At 49.5% G+C, this 20869-nt stretch overlaps 1 protein-coding gene across 2 annotated transcripts in view; it reads right to left on the reverse strand.

The window, feature by feature from the left end:
- Nucleotides 1-18133, reverse strand: part of MYO18B (myosin XVIIIB) — a 310234-nt gene extending 292101 nt beyond the window's left edge. For both annotated transcript variants that reach the window (XM_004387626.1, XM_023741793.1), the window contains exons 1-7: nucleotides 18097-18133; nucleotides 15515-15675; nucleotides 8647-9912; nucleotides 8059-8125; nucleotides 7086-7198; nucleotides 5579-5755; nucleotides 26-224 (exon numbers count right to left, since the gene is read on the reverse strand). In XM_004387626.1, the coding sequence (XP_004387683.1) occupies nucleotides 26-224; nucleotides 5579-5755; nucleotides 7086-7198; nucleotides 8059-8125; nucleotides 8647-9912; nucleotides 15515-15675; nucleotides 18097-18133 (2020 nt within the window). The remainder of the gene's footprint in view (nucleotides 1-25; nucleotides 225-5578; nucleotides 5756-7085; nucleotides 7199-8058; nucleotides 8126-8646; nucleotides 9913-15514; nucleotides 15676-18096) is intronic.
- Nucleotides 18134-20869: the final 2736 nt, after the last annotated feature.

Below are 20869 nucleotides of genomic sequence, written 5' to 3' on the forward strand. Positions count from 1 at the left end.
CCCCACTGTCTACCCTGCTATATACCTGAGACTGTGCCATCCACGCTGCCTGCCAGCCCCACCAGCTGCTCCAGGACCTGCTCACAGCAGGTGGTCTTCCCAGCACCACTCCGGCCCAGGGCCACGATGCTCTGGTCTCTCCGCTGGCTCAGCAGCTCCCAGTACGCCCGCTGGGCCAGGGAGCCAATGTGTGCAGGCAGGCTGTCCCAGCGGCCCCTGGGCACCTGCAGGAAGACCCAAGGCTTCAGCCCTCCTACCCAGCTGGTGCCCAGGGAGCACTCTGAGACGGTGCCCCATCCCAGGCCTCAGGTTCAGATCCCCATCCCTATCTCCCATCCTCGCTCCAGCCACCATCATCAGAGAAGCCTCAGCACTTTACTAGCAAGAGCCCCACCCTGAGGGTCTAGTCCTGCCACGGACTCACTGAGTTCCCAGGAACCCACCACCCATCTCTGGGCCTGGATCTCGTCTTTGGCAGGGAAGAGACTTGAACTAGAGCTGTGCTGGTCCTGGGACTCAACTCACTTGATACTCAAAGTGGTGGATAGTAACTACCTGAAATGAGGCCGCTGGATAAAGTGGCAGAATTGATTAGTGATGTCTGCCATGGAAACAGGAAACTGGGCATGGGAGGTGGGGGTACATGTACCATGTATTTGCCATAACAGAATTAGATGATACCTAAAGTCCTTTCCACCTCATTTATTCATCCATCCATCCATCCATTCATTCATTGAGTATAATAATTCATTGAGTATCTACTATGTAGCAGACACTGTCTTAGGCACTGGGGACACAAAACCAAAGAAAACAGATAAAGGAAATCCCTGCCAATCACAAGACACCACTATACACCTATTAGAATGGCTTGAGCAATTATATTTTTTAAATGTTTTAGCAGTTAATGTGAAGTGCTGGTGAGGATGCGGAGCATCTCATACATTGCTGGTGGGAATGCTAAATGATACAATCACTCCAGAAAATGATTTTGCAGTTTCTTATAAAGTTAGATATACACTCATCATTCAACCCAGCAATCCCACTCCTAAGTATTTATCCAAGAGAAATGAAAATTTATGTTCACAAAAAAAATAAATAAATCCATAAACCTTGTACATGCTTGGTTATAACAGCTTTATTGAAAATCACCAAAAACTAGCAACAACCCAAATGTCCTCTCGCTAGTGAACTAGGGTAACCAACCATCCCGGTTGTAGCACTTAAAAAGTCCCCTGCCCCAGAAAACCCCTCCATTCTGGGAAAACTGAGATAGCTGGTCACCATATGAGCAGGTAAACAAACTCCTGTATCCATACAACAAGATAAAACATAAACTACTGCTAGATTAGCAATAAAACGGATGAATCTCAAAGGCATTATGGTAAGTGGAAGAAGCCAATTGCATACTGTTAAACCAGTTGCGATCAAGTCGATTTTGACTCACCACAACCCCAGGTGTGTCAGAATAGGACTGTGCTTCGTAGGGTTCAATGGCTGGTTTTTCAGAAGTAGATTGCCAGGCATTTCTTCCGAGGTGCCTCTAGGTGGACTCTAACCTCCAACCTTTTGGTTGGCAGCCGAGTGCATTAACCGTTAGCACCACCCAGGGACCTCGTTACATCCTGTACAGTACCATTAATAGGGCCTTTTAGAAAAGGCAAAACTAAGAGACAGAAAACAGATCAGGGGCAGTGTTGGGGCAGGGATGACTACCAACGGGCCTGGAGGAACTTTTTAGGATGACAGAACTTTTCTGTATCTTGATTGTGGTGCCAGTTATACAACTGTACACATTTGTCAAAAACTTACAAGCTATACACTAGACGGGATGAATTTTACCATATGTAAATTATACCTCAATAAACCTGACTGTCCAAAAATCCCTGCCTTGGTGAGCTTGCTTTCTCATGGGGAGAGATGGATGATAAAGTCAGTAATTACATTAGAGTGAATGGTAGTCATTTTAAAGCCAGGAGCCTGAATGAGATCACCAAGGAAGTGGGTGTTGAAAGCAAAGAAGAGCAGAGGTGTGGGGACTGGGGCACCCTGACTTGGAAAGGTCAGGGAGACACATGGCAGAAAAGAAAGCGCAAAGAGAGCAGCCAGGAGCTAGAAGAAAAACCAGGAGAGTGGAGTCCTGGAGCCAAGGAAGGGAGTGTCTCTAGGAGGAGGGAGGACAGGCCAGTCAAGCAGCTAGTCAAATAACACGAGACGAGAGAATTGGCCGATGGATTTGGCAGCATGGAGGGTATTGGTGACCTTGACCAAAGTCTGCTTAGCATGGCCTTCAGAGAGAAAAGAAAGGGCCAGGTAAGATATTGAGGTCAGCCAAAAGGCACTAAAGGGGGGTAGAGGGGTGGGCAGCTGCTGGATGAGGAAGCTCAAAGCCCAGTACGCCAAGTGGGTGACCCGCCCTGGGCCCAACAAGGCCCCATCTGCCCCCTCCTCCAGTGCCTTGACAGAATCAGGGCACAAGGCCAGGTGCGGAGCCTGCTCTGCAACCTTGACCTCCAGCCTGGGGCTGAGGGGTGCTCCCAGTCCTCTGTTAGCTTTTCCTGCCCCAAGAACCCCCCAGGAACTGTAATGAGGCCCTATCCTGATGCAAAGCAGGGAGCCTCAGTAGGACCTCAAAGCTGGCAAAGGAAGGACAGGCCCCACACTGGCTGGACACAGCCGTAGGGCATCCAGCAGGCATGAGGTCCTGGGGCCAGGGCCCTGGAGCCACCTCCCACTCTGGAAAAAAATAAATGTCAAGGGACAGACCACCCCGTCCATCAACCCCCTTGGAGCCACCTGCCTGGAGGGAAGAAGGAAGAATTCTGCAGGCCAGGCTCCTGTGTGCATCCGTCTCCAACGGTGTATGTGTGCATACAGATGTGCCAACAGCAGGCACACCCAACAAATCAGAGGCTCATGCTCACACAGGCGTGCCCGCCTACACCCTGCACAGACCTGCATGCCCTCAGGCACACAGCCAGCTCCCAGACGCCTGGTATGCCGAGTCCCCCCAGTGAGAGAGGCCGTCAGCCCTGCCCCAACCCCAAATAGCCCATCTTCAAGGTGGCCCCAGTCCCAGCCTCACAAACAGGTCTGTGCTCCCACCTGGTGGCCATTTGGGGAACCAGCTCTGACTCGGGCAAAGGACAGGGGTGGCTGAGGATTTGTGTGTGGGAGGCCTGATGACTTGAGAGAAAGATGGGGCCAGCCCAGCATGGCCATCACCCCATCCCAGGGTTGTGAAGGGGCTCAGGGAGGTCATATGGCTCAGATGCCACCTGATAGGGTGTGTCCCACGCCTGTACTTTTAGACACCTGTGCTCGGGTTCTGAAACAGATATTTCAGTCCAGAATGGACAATGTAGACCTGGCGTGCCCTTGGGACCTGTAAAAGCACTCTGTCTCCCAGGGGCTTCTAAGGAGCCAGAGGTGTCACTCCGCTTCCTGGAAGGCTCAGAAGCCTTGGGCTGCAGTAGCAGAGGCATAGCACTCACAGCAAGGGAGGCAAGAGCAGGTCTACCCAGCTGTCAGCCACCCCAGAACTTCTGAGGCGCTCATGGGCCCCTCATTGCGGGCAGCCGGGCCAGGGAGGGGCCTGGAGAGCAACTGAAGGTGTGGGTGGACACACTGCCACTGCCTCCCTCTCCTCCTCCCCCACGAAAAGGGCTTAACACTGTGAGGGCACTGGGCTTCAGAGGGCAGGACAAGGCTTTCCATTCCCAATTAACAGATGAGAAAACTGAGGCCAGAAAGGCACTCTGATCTTTCCAAGACACCACAGCACATCAGCAAGTGTTCTCCAGCAGGTTTCCCTGCCCTACCTTTACCCACTTCAGTCTATCCACCACCCAGCAGCCAACAGGATCCTTTTATACCATAAGTCACATCATGGCACTGCTCTGCTAGAAATCTCCAGAAGCTGCCATCACTGGAATCTTCATCACCACTCATGAGGTTCAACATGATCCCATTCTGCTTTTCCAGGACCTCCTTGCCTATCTCCTCCTCTGTACTCATCACTCCAACCACACTGGCCTCCTCACTGAGCTTCAGTTTACCAGGTCCTCGCCTACCTCAGGGCCTTTGCATGGGCTGTTTCCTCCACTTGGGAAGATCTTCCCCAAGATGGCTGTTTGGCTTACTCCCTCACCTCCTTCAAGTCTTAGATCAAATGTCACCTTTTCAGTGAGGCCTCCTCTGACCTCCCCTCACCGCTCCATGATCCCCTGGATCCAACACTTCCCACCCCACGCCCCCCAACCCAGCTCTATAGTTTCTCCAGCTCTGCTCATTTCTCATCATATAAAATAATTAAGCTATCCATTATGTTTATTGTCTATGGCCTGCCTTACCCACTAGAATGGAAGCTGCATGAGGGCAGGGTCACTGCCTGTCTTACTCCCTGCTCTGACTCCATGCCTGGCCTCTAAGAGCCACTCTATCAATATCTGTTGAACGAAGGTAGGGGATCCAGCACAGATTATTCAGTAGTGGCAGCAAGGCCTGTCCACAAGGTGGCGCTTAGAGATTTCTTTTGTTTTTATTGCCTATCCAGAGGAATAATGGCCGTTTTTATACTTTGCAAGGGAAAAACAAAATAATAGCAGAAAGGTGGCTTCTGCGTCCCAATTTATGTGGGTGACGTTCAGGACTCCTAAGAGTCCAGCATGGTGTTGAGAGGACAGAGAATCCTGGTGGCCTGTTTTCTGTCCTTACTTGACTTCGGCAGCTGGCTTCACCAGGCCAAACCAGATTCTCTTAACTGTAAAATGGGACTAACAGTAGCACCTGTCTTTTTGGATGGATGTAAGAATTAACTGAGTCAATATGTGAAGGTGCTTGAAGCAGTGGCTGGTGCGAATTTATCGTCTTGTGCCATTGAGTCAATTCCAACTCCTAGCGACCCCATGTACTACAGAGCAGATCTGTTCCTTAGGGTTTTCTTGGTTGTATGAGTCAGAGTCAACTCGATGGCAACGGGTTTAAAGGGCCCTGGTGGTGCAGTGGTTAAGCACTCAGCTGCTAATTGAAAGGTCAGCGATTTGAACCCACCAGCTGCTCTGTGGGAGAAAGATGTGGTGGTCTGCTTCTGTAGATTTCAGCCTTGGAAACCCTACAGGACAGTTCTACCCTGTCCTATGAGGTCACTGTGAGTTGGAATCGACTCGACGGCAACGTATTTTTTAATCTTTACAGAAGCAGACTGCCAAGTCTTTCTTCCACAGTGCAGCTGGGTAGGTTCAAACCACCAACCTTTCAGTGCAAACCGTTTTGTCACCCAGGGACCTCCCGGTGCAGTTAATACCCATTAAGTATTTTCTGTCATCATTATGATCTTTAATGCTCCTGTTGTTCTTTCTAACAGTTATTCATCTGTCCCTTCTGGGCATGGCGGGGGGGCGTTATGTGATCTTTGATGCCCCATGATGCCCCATGACACCTCCAGAATCTCATCTTTGGAGGATGTTGCCCACAGACAGTTTTACGGGGAGGTAAGGGGTTTTGACTGCTCTTCTCTTCTCTAAAACCAGAGGGATCCTCCTACCCCTCCTGCCCCCACCCCACCACAGCCCCATCTCACCTTCCCTGCAGAGGGTGCCGTGGGCCCCCAGGGCTGGAGGACGATCAGGTCAGGCCCTGCACAGGTGTATGGCAGCTGAGCCCGGCAGCGGTGCAGAAGCGTGTTCAGGACACTGGATTCATTCACATTGATAAGGGTGGCCAAGTCCTCAGCCCGGTCCAGCTCGGGGGGGTTGGCCTGTGGACCATCATACAGCATCTCCTCTGGCCTTCTGGGCGCTCACCAACCCCTCCCCCCACAACACACCCCTATACACACAAACACACACATGCACACACATAGAGCTCGGGGATTCTGTCCCTGGAGAGCTTCAGGCCAAAGACGAGACAGAACACAAGGCTCTGGAGGGGTGTGACAGAACCACAAATGAAGCAGGGCCACCCCTTCTTCCTGCCCTGTATGGCAACCCAGGAGCCACCCCTCTCATCAAACTGGTCCTTCCTTCCTGCACCCACTGCTCTGTGGGGAGTGATGCTCCCAAGACACGCGTGACAAGATGTAAACGCCTTCTGTATTCTCCACCACCACCAAAGAGCCAAAGGTGTTGGGGAGCATGGTAGGGTCCCCTGCTATCTTCTCCTTTTCTGGGCCTTGTAGGGGGCTCTGAGTGGGCTCCATGACACGCAGGGATAGAGGCCAATGGACAAAGCACCCCACTTCTTTGATAGCCCATCACGCATTGATCCCTTAGAAAGATGCCCAAATCCTCCCAGAAACAATGGGTGTTTGCATCTTCTCCTTGGGGACTTCATTCTAGGAGGCTTCTTACTGGTCTTTACAGCTTTGGAGAGTTTTCACAGCCTAATGCTCTGGGTTTGGTCAAGCCTGAACTCTCTTATGGATCAGCCTTTCTTCGGAGGGTAATAGGTCTCTGCAAACTCCCAACACCAGTGGGAGAAAAGAGCCCGGGGTGGGCAGAGGAGGAGTAGAGAAGGACGAAGATACTCAAGGACCACGTGGAGTTCCTGGAGGAAACTCCTTCCCAATTAGTAGGCTGTGAGGGGTATAAAAGAGTCAGGACAAAAGGGTTTATGGTACGCTAAAAATATATGCAAGACAACTGAAAAAGAAACAAAAGAAACAAAAGAAAGGTTGATGCTCAAAATATAGGCCATCAGGACCCATGCTATTGTTAGTGGCAAGTAGCAAATTTGGCTCTGAGTTCCGTGGAAGCCAGGGTAAAAAGGGAAACATGCTTTGTAACATGATTCACAATGCCCATAATGAAAAGCAATCACTTTCTTGGGTAAATCAGAAGAACTCCTAGTACCAAGACCTGATATACACATCTCTTGATGTGTCCTCATAAAGGGGATACCATGGGATCATATGAATGATCCCTTAACAAAATCCCTCCAACAGAGTAACAAGTTCTATGGAGCTCTTACCTATAACTTCCTTCAGAGCATCGAGGCAAAGTGGTATCTGTGGTCAGGTACAAGGAGATCTCTTGCAGGGGTGGGGAAGAAGAGTGTGGAGCGGGGAGAGGAATGGACAGGGGGCTTACCTGGTGAACATGCTCCTCATCCACTTCTGTGATACTTTTGTCATCATCGATGAGAAGTCGCACCCTTCCTGTCGGTAGGTCAGCTGTTCCTTCATCTGGCTTCAGCACGGTTGCTGATGGACATCCCAGACAGAGAAATAGAGAAAGGAGGGAATGGGAGGGGAGGTAAAAGGCGGGGAAGTAAAAGGAGGGGAGGGGAGGGGAAGGAAAGGGAGAAAAAAGCTCTGAGCTACTGAGCTAGGCCAGGAAGCTGGAGAGATCTGGTAGGTGACAAAGAGGCTGCATCCTTTCTTCTTGGGGCCTATTCACATGGAGGATTGTGAATTGTGACCCCAGATCCTTTGAGGACGGGAGCTGGATCTGATTTACCTTGGGCTTTTACCAGCTGGCCCAATACCAAGTGCACAGTAGGCACCCAGAAAGTTGGCTGCACTGACGCATCTCACGCCTAGACCTAGGATGGCAGATACGCCATGCAAGCTGCCATTTCCTCGTCCAGGGTGAATGACAGACATCACTAATCGATCACTCTTCCCAGCTGTGTTCTGCCTGGGACTCACGATAGTTTCTCAGTAGGGTGCTGCTGTCAGCCACAAATAATCGACAACAGTGAGCTGATGAGATAAAATCTATTTACCTGCTTGCACTAGACTTTGAGTTCCTTGAACATTACAGGAATCACTCAGTGCTTGTTGGTTAACATACAACGTGCTGATTAACACACAATGATTAATTCATTCATTCATTTATCAAGGCTCATATGCCTTTGAAGTTTGCGCCCAGGGTGAAATGACTATCAACTCTGCTAGCCCTAAAAAAGCCACATAGCCCCATCCTAGGTCTCTGCTGCTCCTCACCCCATTCCTTTCCCAAAAAAAAAGCGCAATCAGGACCTGGCAATATGGCTAGCAGCAGTGGGATGTGGAAGTGGAGAAGACTCAGACCCCCAGACAGTGCTAACACCCCTGATTACCAAGAGTAAATCCATTCTTCTGAACCAGCCAGACTTTCTCTGCCTCGTACCATTTGTCCTCAGGGGCCTGAGAACAAAGAACACAGACGTTAAACCAGCAAAATGGCGACCCTGTGGGTTGGGTGAACCCCTCTCATCAGGGCTTCTCACAGTGTGGTCTGGGAGCACCTGAAACAGAATATCCTGGAAGGCGCTTAATTAAATGCAGATTCTGGGCCCCGCCCTGGCCTTTGGGACAGGAACTTCCAAGGTGGGGCCTAGGAATCTGCATTTTTAGCAAGCTGGAATTCTTGTAGCCCCAAGTTTGAGAACTCCTACGCGACACTGTGAGTAATCTCAGCCCCGAGTGGCCACTTCATGTTTTTGGGCCCTTCCGCCACTCAGTGGAGACTCTTACCCTGGAAACAGGAGCAGTGGGAGCCTCTAGCCCCCTGCTCATCAAGGAGGAAGTGCTTGTCCCCTCCTCTGGGTCACCCCTCTTCAGTTTCTGGCTCCCGGTCCATCCCCTAGATTAGGTCCCTTCCTGTCTCTCCATCTTTGGAGGGTCCTGCCCGCCCCGCCCCACACCTGCGGCTGCAGCTCCGTCACCTGGTCCAAGTTTCCACTGTGGCCTCCTGTGTCCCCCTCCTGCAGGGACGGCTCTTCTTGGTTCTCCTCCTGTGTCTGAGGCCGTTTCACATGGGTCTCCAGACGAGGTCCAGGTCCTTCCAGTTCTATCTCCAGGGCCTTGGCCCCAGTGTCTGCTGTTGGGACGGGCCCCTCTGCTTTCTGCCCTCTGATTTCTGACTGATTCTCCTTTCCAGATGCCACTGCGGACTCTCCCCTTGAATCCACTTCCTTTGGGGCTATACAGCCCTTCTCTGTCTTACCCTGAGTATCACTCCAAGGTTGCTCCAACTTTTCTTTCTTAGTCTGGGGTTCGCCTGCCTTCTCAGTCATACTCTGGGGCTCCCCCACCTTCCCCTGCACTTCACCCGTCTTCTCGGTCTTGATCTGAGGCTCACCTGCTTTCTCCTCTTTTCTCAGGAGCTCACCTTCTTTGTCTTTCTTACTCTGGGGATTGCCCCACTTGCCCTTTCTGCCCAGGGAACCTCCCCACTTCCTCACCTGGATATGAGCCCCAACCCACTTCCCTTCACCCCCTGCATCCTTGGAGGAACCCCCTTTTTCCATCTTGTTTTGGGGGTCCCCTCCCCCCTTCTCCACTGTCCCCGGTTGCCCTCCCTCACCTGGCCCTTGGACTCGGGGCCTGGTCCCCTGGCCCTCATCCCACTGGGCCTCACCCCCTTTAAGTCCTTTGGTCTGGGGGGCCCTGCCCCCCATCCCCACTGAGCCTTGACCCTTCTCGCCTTTTGGCAGTGACACATTTCCTTGACCTGGGTCCCCAAGACTCCCAGTCAGGGCCTTTTCAGCCTTTGGGGCTGGCTCTTCAGTGCTGGCCTGGGGGCCACCAGAAGTCCCTGGGGTCTCCCCTTTCTTTTTCCCTCCAGGGTCTGTGGCTGGAGGTGTGGTCTTACAGGTGGGAGAGTCCTGGGGGTGGGTCCTCTGCTCCAGCTTGGCTGATTCGGGATCCAATTTGGCTACCATCAATAGCACATCGCCCCTCCTCACACCTCTCCTGAAGGGCAGGGGTTTTTTGGCTGGGGTCCCACTGGGGCCTGGCTGCTGGGGCTTCTCGCCATTGATGCTGGTCATTAGCACAGGGTCCATGCTGCCGACCCCCTCACTCTCCTTGCTCAGAATGTTTGAGTCCTGGGGAGAGCTTGACTGGTTGCCCTGCGAAATCTGTTGGCTTCCAGATTTGGTGCCACTGTTGGACTTGCTGTTGGGTTGACTGTTGGAAAGTTCTGGGGTCTAGAAGAGAGAGACCACAGTCATGCTTCACTGCTTGCTGACTGGACTGCATCATCATTCACTCATTCATTCATTCATATGCCAATTCATTCCTTCACCCATCCAAAGATCCTCAAGCACCTCCAAGATTATGATAGGCACTGAGCCAGGCAATGATGTCCCTAGGTGATGCAAACAGTTAAGCACTCGGCCACTAACTGAAAGGTTGGCAGTTGGAGTCCATTCAGAGGTACCTCAGAAGAAATGCCTGGCAATCTACTTCAAAAAAAATCAGTCATTGAAAACCCTATGGAGCACAGTTTTACTCTGACACCCACAGGGTCTCCATGAGTTGGAATCAGATCGATGGATCTGGTTTTTAACTAGTGCCAGGAAATACCCTTGACCTTGGTCCAGCACCTCCAGGCCATGTAAAAGAGTGGAATGAGAGTGGACTTTGGAGCCTGACAGACCCACGTTTAACTCCTGACTGCCTCTTGCTAGCTGTGTGGCCTTAGGTAAATTACTTCCCTACTCTGAGCCTGTTTCCTCATCAATAAAGTGAGGATTATAAAGGCCTACCTTGCAGGGTGAATGTGCGGATTTATGATAATCAGAAACAGCCCAGCACAGAATAAGCCCTCAGTAATAGTAGCTGCTGCTGCTGCTGTTATTGTTATTGTTGTTATTTCTGCTTTGATTGTTCTTGCTGGGCCAGAGGGGATTGGGGAAAGACCTTGAGACATATCATGAGAGTACCTGTTCTAACCTTAGCTCCAACATTTTTAGCTGGGTGACCATGGGCAGTATCACCTACCCACTCTGAGCCTCAGTTTCCCTTCAATAATGGTAGACATGACCTGACCTTCTAGCTCTTGTGAAATATGGAAAAGCCCTTAGGAAATTACAGAGAACTGAACGAACAGGAGCTTCTGGACTAGGTGAAAGACCTAGATTCTGTCCCTGGGGTCCTCCACTCTTGCTTGATGTGGTGCAATTAATTACTTTTCTGTGTGGCCTTTCTAGTCATGGTCTTGTGACTCCCACCCAGGTGTCTGGGTGGGGATGTGCAAACAAGACAGCTGTGGCCCACTGAGGGGATTGGTCAGTTTTGCCTTAAAGAACCAATTCCAGAGCAGGGAGGAGAGCCCACCACCAAAGAAGGAGAGACCCACAGCAGAGACCCGCAGGAGATGGTGCAGTGGGCTTTCTGGCCCATGAAGCAAGAAAGTTGAGTGCCTTTGGGCAGAGACTGAGAGCCAGGGAGAAGTCTACCCCTGACCCACGAATTTGGGACTTGCCGGCCTCCACAACCGCATGAGTCCTTTCCTTTATATGGTTCTTGAGTTCTGTGAGATGTTGCAGCGAATTAGGGAATCCAAAGACATGAAGGAGAGTACTGAGGGAAGAGGGAGTAGTTGATGTTAGAGACAATGGAGTGGTACAGCAGCCTAGAAGTGTTAGACATTTGGGACATCTTTAACGTCCACCTCATAGGAACCAGCTTTGTGCTGATCCTTATAAAAGACATTATTCATTGACTTGACCTAGACATTTGGGCCTATGTAACAGCCAAGAGATCTCTCCACCACTTGCCCCTCTTCCAGGTCCTTTTATTGCCTTGTGATTTGGGCTCTACACAGTCCTCCATCCTCAAACCAGCCCATCTTAAAGGATTTTGCCTCCATCGCTGCAGAAAGAGACCTCATAAGCGGTTCTAACATGGTGCATGGCTTCACCACCTGCCCTAGTCTAGGTTCCTCCATCTTGGACAGTGGTAACACCAGCCTCCCAGAAACCTAGGCCTGCGACTCTGGGGTTCTCACCCTCTTGCAGTCAAACTGGCCCCAGGATCATGTTGATTTCACCCTGAAAAGCTTCGCATCTGTGTCTCCTTTCCCAAATCTAGGGCTCTTACCCGGGCCATTGTCACAGCTTCTGAACTGGTATCCCTTCAATTTGCCACCAGAGTCATTTTAAACCTGTTCAAAAGTTTTTGGAAGCAGCTCACAGCCTACAGGAAAATCATTCAGCACCACCATCTGACATTCAGCGTCTTCAGTGAGCAGCCCCCATCCTCCATTCAAGTCCTATTTCCCCTAGTCATCCCCTATTGCATAAGGTGTCCTGGTAGTGCAGTGGTTAAGAGCTTGGCTGACAACCAAAAAGGTTGGTGGTTCAAATCCACCAGCTGCTCCGCAGAAGAAAAGACTTATAAATCTTCTTCCATAAAGATTACAGCTTAGGAAACCCTATGGAGCAGATCTACTCTGTCATATAGGGTCACTATGAGTCAGAATCGACTCGATGGCACACAAAAACACTCCCATGCTGTGGCTACGTTAGGGCATCTCCTACCACACCTGACCCTTCCCTGCTTCCATGCTTTTGTTCATGCTGAGCTGGCTAACTAGAATGCCCTTTTCCCTTTTCATTGTTCTTCTATACCCAGCTCAAATGCCACCTGCTCCACAAATCTCTGCCTGACCACCTTAATCAGAGCTTATCTCACACATCCATGCAGTCCCACAGCGCTATGCTGGTACACCAGTTGTAGCAATGACCACATTCTGCAGTGCATCCGAGCTTTATTTGTGTCTCTCTCCTGTTTTAGGCTGTGGGTGCCTCAAGAGCACAGTCTCTTTATCTTTGTAATAATGAGAATAACAATCATAATGATCATATAGCTATCGTTTATTGATTCCTTGCAATTGGCCCCAAATTGCCCTCAAGCAGGATTCCACTTAACCCTGATAACCACCCAGTGAAGTAGGTTCTGAACCTCATCCCGTTTTACAGATGAGGAAGCAGTCTCAAAGACGTTAGCTGGCCCAAGAGATAGAGCCAAAGCCAGGACTCTGACTGTAAAGCCAGAATCCTTAGATGTTACATATTACATGGTCTTACTTAATCTCTTTAGGGGCTGCTCACTAGAATCTTCTGGAGAGTTTTAAAAAATACAGATGCCTTGGGCCCACTCCCAGAGCATCTGTTGTAAGTGGCCTGGGTTGTGACCCCCAGGTGATTCCAATCTGCAGCCATGCCTGAGAGCCATGGAAGTGGCTCAGCCTGACCTTCTGGGTCCGGGCAGGACATAGTTTGGAAGGGGGATTGATATACTTGGCAAATTCCACCAGTATCTACACCATCTTGTAAGTGAGTCAGTGCCTTATTTTTAACAAACCACCATGAAGAAGACAGTAACATGGGGATGGACCAAGCAAGATAACCAACCATAGCCCCCTATAAATTCTCATCCTTTGGATTTTCACAGTCACCAAAGCCCTTTTCCCCTCTGCACCCTTCTTAGCATGTGGGAAAGCAGTGCCTTTAGAATCACTGGAGCCAAGAGGAAATTCACAGCACATCCATTTTACAGATGAGCAAACTGAGGCCAAAAGAGGGGAAGGGATTTGGCCTGGACCACAGAGAGTGGTGGGGCCAGAACTAGAACCCAGGTCTCTTGACATGTGATACAGGTCTCTTTCTACACCAGTGTTATCCAGCTTCTCCCTGCCCCTCACCAGCTGAAGTGGCCTTAGGAAAAATCAGGTCACCTCCCCGAGCCTCGTTTTCCTTTCCTGCAAAATGGGGATGGACCATAATGGCTCCTTCCAAGGATTACATGAGGATCAAATGAGACAGTCGTGCCGGGACAAGGAGAGAGAGTACAGAGTTATTTACTGATCGGGACAAGAAAATTAAATTGGCAAGACCAGCCAGGGCTTGCCGTCTCACAATAACATGTCCTCAGGGTCCCCTGCTTTCGTTCCAGAGGACATCTTGGCCCAAGGTCCAGACACCTGTTGTGGTCTGAGTCCTGTCCATCCCACATGTTGGCTCTGGGTCTCTATCCAGGCCCCACAGTGACTGTTTGTCCCCATCGTCTGTTCAGTTCTGCTTCTTAACTTGTGCACAGCAATGCCAGAAGGACCAGCAGCCTCATGGGACCCTTTCTTCCCCCGTCCTCTGTGGTCACCACACCAGCCACCTCACTCCCCAGACTGACCCTTTCCCAAGCAGCTCCAAAGAGCAGAGAACACATAGGTCTCGCCCTGACTCTGCCTCAATCTGGCATCATGACCTTGAGAAAGTCATTTGACCTCTCTGGGTCTCAGTCTCCACCTCTGATCAGTGGGTATAACCCAATCCACCCTGTTGCCTCACAGGCTATCAAATGAGCCTCCATACAACAAAGTGAGCATTAACTATTGATAAACACACACAATAAAATTACTTCATGACTTAACAACGGCCTCCTGGGGTCACCTTTGGCCCCCGTGTATGCCTTGCGGCAGGCAGGGGTGGGGACAGAGCCTGTTCTCCTTGTCATCCTCTCCCAGAAAGACTTGCTGGGGGTGTTTCAGCAGCTGCTGTTGTTCAACTGCTGGAGGCTTTCTCTCATGGAGCAAAGTCATCATGGAACAGGTGGAGGCATGTGTGGGACCGGCAGGGCAAACAACAGCTGATGGGGAATGGCGGGGGTGGAGCCAGGGTAGCCACTTGGCTCAACCCAACACCAGGCTCTGAGGCCACCAGACCTTGCAGCCCAATCACTGCAGCATTCATCCTACCTCAAGGGGACGATGGAGAGACATAAGGAGTTGCTCCTTCCGCCTAACTAACACAGTGAGACTCCCAAGGTGCACTGCACTCCAAGCCGGCCTCCCTGATGTTGAGACTTATCTTCATGTTCCCTGGCTAAGGAGCTAGGGAAAAGGAGGAAGAAAGCACTGGCTATCACCAGGGACAAGTCAGAAAGTCTCTATGCACAGGAACTGCATCTTATCCAATTATTGTTTCAATCCAGCAGTGCTATTCAAAATAGTTAAGGGCTTTTGGGAGACATTAAACAATCAAAAGGAATGCCAGCTGGAGCTTGGTACTGAGTTCCCAACCTATGCCAAGTATTATCCCTTTAGTTATGGGGTTGGGGAATTGTGAGAGAGTCAGGGGAGGGACCTAGGTGAACATGGCAGCTGGAGGGCACTTGGGGAGCTTGGGGCTGTAGCCATTTACCTCTGGTATGGGAGGGTTTCAATATTTTAGCAACCAATACAGCTATACCAGTGAGTACGACTGAATATCTTTTCTGCATAAATTAAGGTGAACTAACTATTCATCCTTAGCCAGTAGTTAGGTTTCTCTTTCTCCAACAACAGGGGTAAAATGATCCCCACCAATCATACATCAACTGGTATCATTCATTCATTAAACAAACATTTGTGGCACACTCACTATGGGTCAGGTACTAGGAGAGCTGCTCAAGATATAGATGTGAATGAGAAAGGTAATTGTTGCTCCTAAGGAATTCCTAGTCAAATAAGTCATGTGATCAGACTACAGTTAAGACAGGCATAGTGGGTGCAGTAGGAATCAGAGGAAGAAGGGCAATGAGAGAACTTTTCCAGAATGTGATATTTGAGCTGGGCTTTGAAGGATGCATAGGAGCTCGATACACCAAGTCAGTGAAAGGACATTCCTCAAAGCAGGGAGAGCCAGAGAAGAGGCAGGATGGCATGAAACCTCATAGCTACAAGAACGGGAGCAACTCAGAGAGGGCTCAAAGGAGAGACTGGTGGGAATCAAAAGACACTGGTCCACTTTCCGTGGGGTCACCTACCTCTTGTTCTGGAGAGGCAAGTGCTGCCTGTTTCCTCAGCCTCGCTTCCTTGGACTCTTTCTCAGTCTCCCGGACCAGTTGCCTAATGAAGCCCCCTGGGATGACAGAGAAAAGCGGAGGGGGCGAGGATGGTGGTGGGCTCTTGTCCTCTTCCCGAATCTGTTTTACAGAAGAAAGGAAGGAGAGAGTTCAATGGATGAACAAGTGGGGGCGAGTTGCCCTTCAAAGAGTTGGTGACGGATCCTGGGAGGGGGCTGAGGAGGATGTACATGACCAAGCCCAAATATGAGAGGCCACAGGAAAGCAGGTGAGGCCCCAAGACAGTGCATGAAAATGGAACATATGAGCAGCTGGCTGCAGCAGTTAATGTACTTGCACCTGGACCGAGTCTCCTCATGACATGAATTTGGACCATCAAGGCCACTGGTTCCCTCCTTGCTGTGGGACAGATCTATCTCGGGGAGAACCTGCCCCCAAAGGAGCTCCTCCAGTTCCCAGATGGGGTCAGATTACAGGGAACCACCCACACTCTCCTACCTTGGCTTGTAGCAAATGGCTACAAGAGTTAATATAATACAACTAAACTTACTAGTCATGGTGACCCCATGCATGTCAGAATAGAATTGTGCTTATAGGATTTTCAATGGCTGATTTTTTGGAAGTAGATCACCAGACCTTTCTTCCAAGGCACCTCTGGGTAGACTTGAACCATCAACCCTTTGGTTAGTAATAGAGTGCATACCTGTATGCACAACCCAGGCCATCATGAGTCCTACTCGATAGACTTGATAGCACCCGGTTTGGTTTTTTCTTTTTTTAATTTTTTAAAAGTTACTAGAGTTAAGTGCTCTTCTACTAGCCAGAAAGTTGGCAGTTTGAACCTACCCGGAGGCACCTCAGAAGACAGGCCTGGCAATTTGCTTCTGAAAGTCCACAGACTTGAATACACTATGGAGCAGTTCTACTCTGCACACTTGGGTTTGCCATGAGTCAAAACCTACTCAACAGCAACTAACAACAAAAGAGTTACTAGAATAGAACCAATGGCAGCTGATATTTATTAATCACTTACTGTGTACAAAGGAACATGGTAAGGTAGGGAATGCCTTGCAGCCATGGTTTATATAAGGATGGAAGCCTGTGACCCCACTCAGCTGACCTAGGCTGCGTCTTCCTGATGGTCTTTAAACTAGGACCTGGGCAGCAGAGGGCTTCCCAACACTGGGTCCTAAAACAATAGTGCTGGACATTGGAATTTTTTTCCAGAGACATAGCCCAGGCCAGAGCTAATTGGACTTGGCTGGGGCTCAGGCCCCTTCATTTGCCACAGCGACCTTCGGACTGAAGCATGGGACCAGCTGTGGCCAACGGGGTCTCTCTTCAACCAGCATCACTGTAACTCCCCGTGAAAACACCACCACCAATGCTTTATATGGAAGAGCTACACATGGGCTTAAAATAACTTCCTTATCAAGGTCCTCTGTGTGTCACTGGCACACTTGATCTTTGTAGCCCAGCCGATAAAAGGGGAATCCAAAGGAGATAGTAAAGACCAGGAGGCAAAGCAGAGCCTATGGAGTAAGGCAAGTAGATGCAGACCTCTGTCCGGGGACAGAGAAGCATGGAGGTATGCAAGTCTGGGTTTCCATTCATACCATGCTTATTCCTTCCCGGGAGCCCCTGGGTGGTGGGTGCTCCAGCTGCTAACCAACAGGCTGGAGGTTCCAGTCCACCCAGAGGCACCTCAGAAGAAAGGCCTGGTGATCTACTTCTGAAAAATCAGCCATTGAAAAACTATGGAGCACAGTTCTACTCTGACACACATGGGATCGCATGAGTTGGAGTTAATTTGACAGCAACTGGTGTTTCCTTCCCAGTGTGGACTGAAACCCACCCCATAAATGTGAATCTTGAGACACACTATGATGTCAACATGTACTTCTTTCAAAACTAACCTCAATCCTACACTCAGATCAGTCTGGGAGGTGCAGGGGCAGCCAGGAGGCAGCAAGAAAGAAGCTTCTCACCCACCCCACCCGTCCACCTCCAATCATCAAGTCACACACAGGCTGGTAGGATGAGGGGGGAGGAGATAACTAGCATCAGAGAAAGAGGCAGCCTGTCATATTCTCTTGTGAGAAATAACAAAAGGGAAAAAAGCAATAACTGGGGAGAACAGCCAGTTTCCAGTTCTCCATGGTGACAGAAGGCAGGGACAATGGAAACCCGCCTCCAGATGATCAACATGGCGGCCAAGAGCTCTCCCTCCACCACCCCCTTCTCCTCTCACACAAACCCGAGTGTTCATCACAACTGCCATGAGGATTGAGATGGGATAGCCAGTCTATTCTCATCTGCCCACCACCAACTGAGGAACAGGGAAGGAGACAGGCCACCAGGAAGCCATAGGAGGAGTCAAGGGCATGGCTAACCAAGCTGGATATGAGAAGATGGGACATGGGACTGGACATGCCGCAGGGGGCACTAGAGATGTCAGCCTCCCTGCCCGAGGGGCCACCCAGCTGTGAATTGTCCTCCGAGGGTCCTGCAGCTGCAGCCCCAGCCCCGATCGTCACTTTCCTTCTGTTCCCATAGGGCGAGGCGTGATGAGATGGCCATGATGAGGCAGTGGGCAGGCCGTGAGATGAGGCGAGAAGGCACTCACTGCCAGACAGAATGGAATGAGGCTCTAGGGACACACGGAGCACATGAAATAAATGGATACAGGACTGACACACGAGACACAGTGGGGGAGAGAAGAGAGAGATGTGGTTAGCTCATGTACACAGCCCAGCTCTCACCCCCACCAACACCACAGACCCAGACCACATGGGGGAGAGGGCACAGCTGGCCATAGCTCATGGTCATTTCCTCCTGTCCAGTGGAATCATCAGTGGAGAGGCCACTGGTTATGGAGGGGACAATGCCCTGACGTCCTTGTCCCCACACTTCTTCTTTAACATTCTATGAGGCAATGCATACAATCAGAATAGTACCTAATCCTGTGTATAGCTCAGAGACCAGCTGCTCTTACAAAAAGAAAGTTGCTGTTGTTAGATGCGGTGGAGTCGATTTTCAACTCATAGTGGCCCCATGTGACAGAGTAGAACTGCCGCCATCGGGTTTCCTAGGCTGTAATCTTTACGGGAGCAGATTGCCAGGTCTTTCTCCAGTGGAGACGCTGGGTGGGTTCAAACCACCAACCTTTTGGTGAGCAGCCAAGCTTTTAAATCTTTCCACCACCAGGGCTCAATTACAAAATGACACACTGTATAGCTAGCACCCTGATCAAGACAAAAAAACAAACAAATAAACAAAAAAAATATTATGACTCTCATGATAAAATGTTCAAGAACAGGCAAACCTAACCCATGGTGATTGAGGTCAGAGGGTCTATTAGGACTGGTTGGGAAGGGGCATGATAGAACTTTCTGGGGTGAAGGTAATGATCTGGGTGATGGTTACGCAGGTATACCATAAATAAAAATTCATCCAGCTATGTAGTTAAGACCCAATATTTTACTCTATATAATTTATACCTCAATTCAAAAAACAGAACATTACCAGCTGCCTAAAGCCCCCCACTCCACCACCCGTCTGTCAGTTTGTCGTACTGTGGTGGCTTGGGTGTTGCTATGGTGCTGGAAGCTATGCCACTGGTATTTCAAATACTAGCAGGGCCACCCATGGTGGACAGGTTTTAGCAGAGTTTCCAGACTAAGACAGCTAGGAAGAAAGGCCTGGTGATCCACTTCTGAAAATCAGCCAATGAAAACCCTATGGATCACAACAGAAGACTGTCCATTATAGTGCTGGAAGATGAGTCCCCTAGCCTGGAAGGCACTCAAAACACATAGTAGCCACAGCAATGGACTCGAGCATACCAACGATCATGAAGATGGCGCAGGACCAGGCAATGTTTTGTTCTGTTGTACATAGAGTCACCATGAGTCCGAGCCAACTCGACAGCAACCAACAACAACATAAGCCCCCGGCACCCCCTTTCCAGTCACTATTCCCATAAGTGCCACCACTATCCTAACTTCTAATCAGGACACTGATTTTGGGGTGTCTTTCTTTGTTGGTCCATAGTTTGGCCATGCAGGTTAGGTAAGGGCAGGAAAGTAGGGCTCTTAATTGGCCCAATGCTTTGAGGAAATGGGTGAGTCACCGTGTTGAGAGCTTTAAAACATTTATAGCTTTATAGCTTTTGACCTAGAAAGACCTCTTCTGAAAAACAAGGTTAAGGAAGTAATCCTAAACCAGGAAATAACATCCCTGGGTTGTTGAAGCATCAAAAAAGCAGACACAACATTGGAGAATGTTTAATTAATAAGAGTACATCCACTTGAAGGAATATTACGAATCCATTGAAAAGGTTGTTTGGGAAACAATGTTTTTAAACAGCTTTATTGTAGTATAACTTACATGCCATAAGGGTCACCCATTTGAAGAGTAAATATATTTACAGGGTTATGCAACCATCACCACAATCCAATTCTGGAACATTCCCATCACCACAAAATGATTCCTCATGCCCATTTGCAGTCACTTGCCAATCCCACCCTCAGTCTCAGGCAACCACTCATCTTACTTTCTAGACATTTGCCTTTTTCTGGAAATTTCATATAAATGGAATCATATAATATGTGGTCTTTTACATCTAACTTATTTTACCCAGCATAATGTTTTCCAGGTTCATTTATGCCATAGCATATATCAGAACTTAATTCCTTTTTTATTGCTGAATAGTATTCCATTGTATGGATATATCACATTTTATTTATCTATTCACTGATTATGAGCATTTGGGTTGTTTCCACTTTGGGGATATTATAAACAATGCTGCTGTGAACATTGACATACAAGTCTTTGTGTGAACGTGTTTCCATTTCTTGTGAGTAGATTCCTAGGAGTGGAATGGTCGGGTTGTATGATAACTTTCTTTGTTTCTTTTAATTGTGATTTAGGTGAAAGTTTACATAGCAAATTAGTTTCTCATGAAACAGCTAATAGACCAATTGTTTTGTGATATTGGTTGCCAACCCTGCAATCTGTCAACACTATTCCCTTCTCCACCTTAGGTGTCCATTCGTCCAGTTTTCCTGTCCCTTCCTGCCTTCTCATCTTTGCTTTTAGGCTGGTGTGCCCATTCAGTCTCATACACATGACTGAACTATGAAGCACACCCCTCATGTGTTATTGTTGGCCCTATAGACCTGTTTAATCTTTGGTTGAAGGGTGAACCACAGGAGTGATTTCAGTACGGAGTTAAAAGGGGCCATAATCTCAGGGTTTCTCCAGTCTCTGTCAGACTAGCAAGCCTGGTCTTTTTTTTTTTTTGGGGTGTGTGTG

The sequence above is a fragment of the Trichechus manatus genome, unplaced genomic scaffold (assembly GCF_000243295.1).
Source record: "Trichechus manatus latirostris isolate Lorelei unplaced genomic scaffold, TriManLat1.0 scaffold00190, whole genome shotgun sequence".
In the NCBI taxonomy this organism is placed as follows: domain Eukaryota; kingdom Metazoa; phylum Chordata; class Mammalia; order Sirenia; family Trichechidae; genus Trichechus; species Trichechus manatus.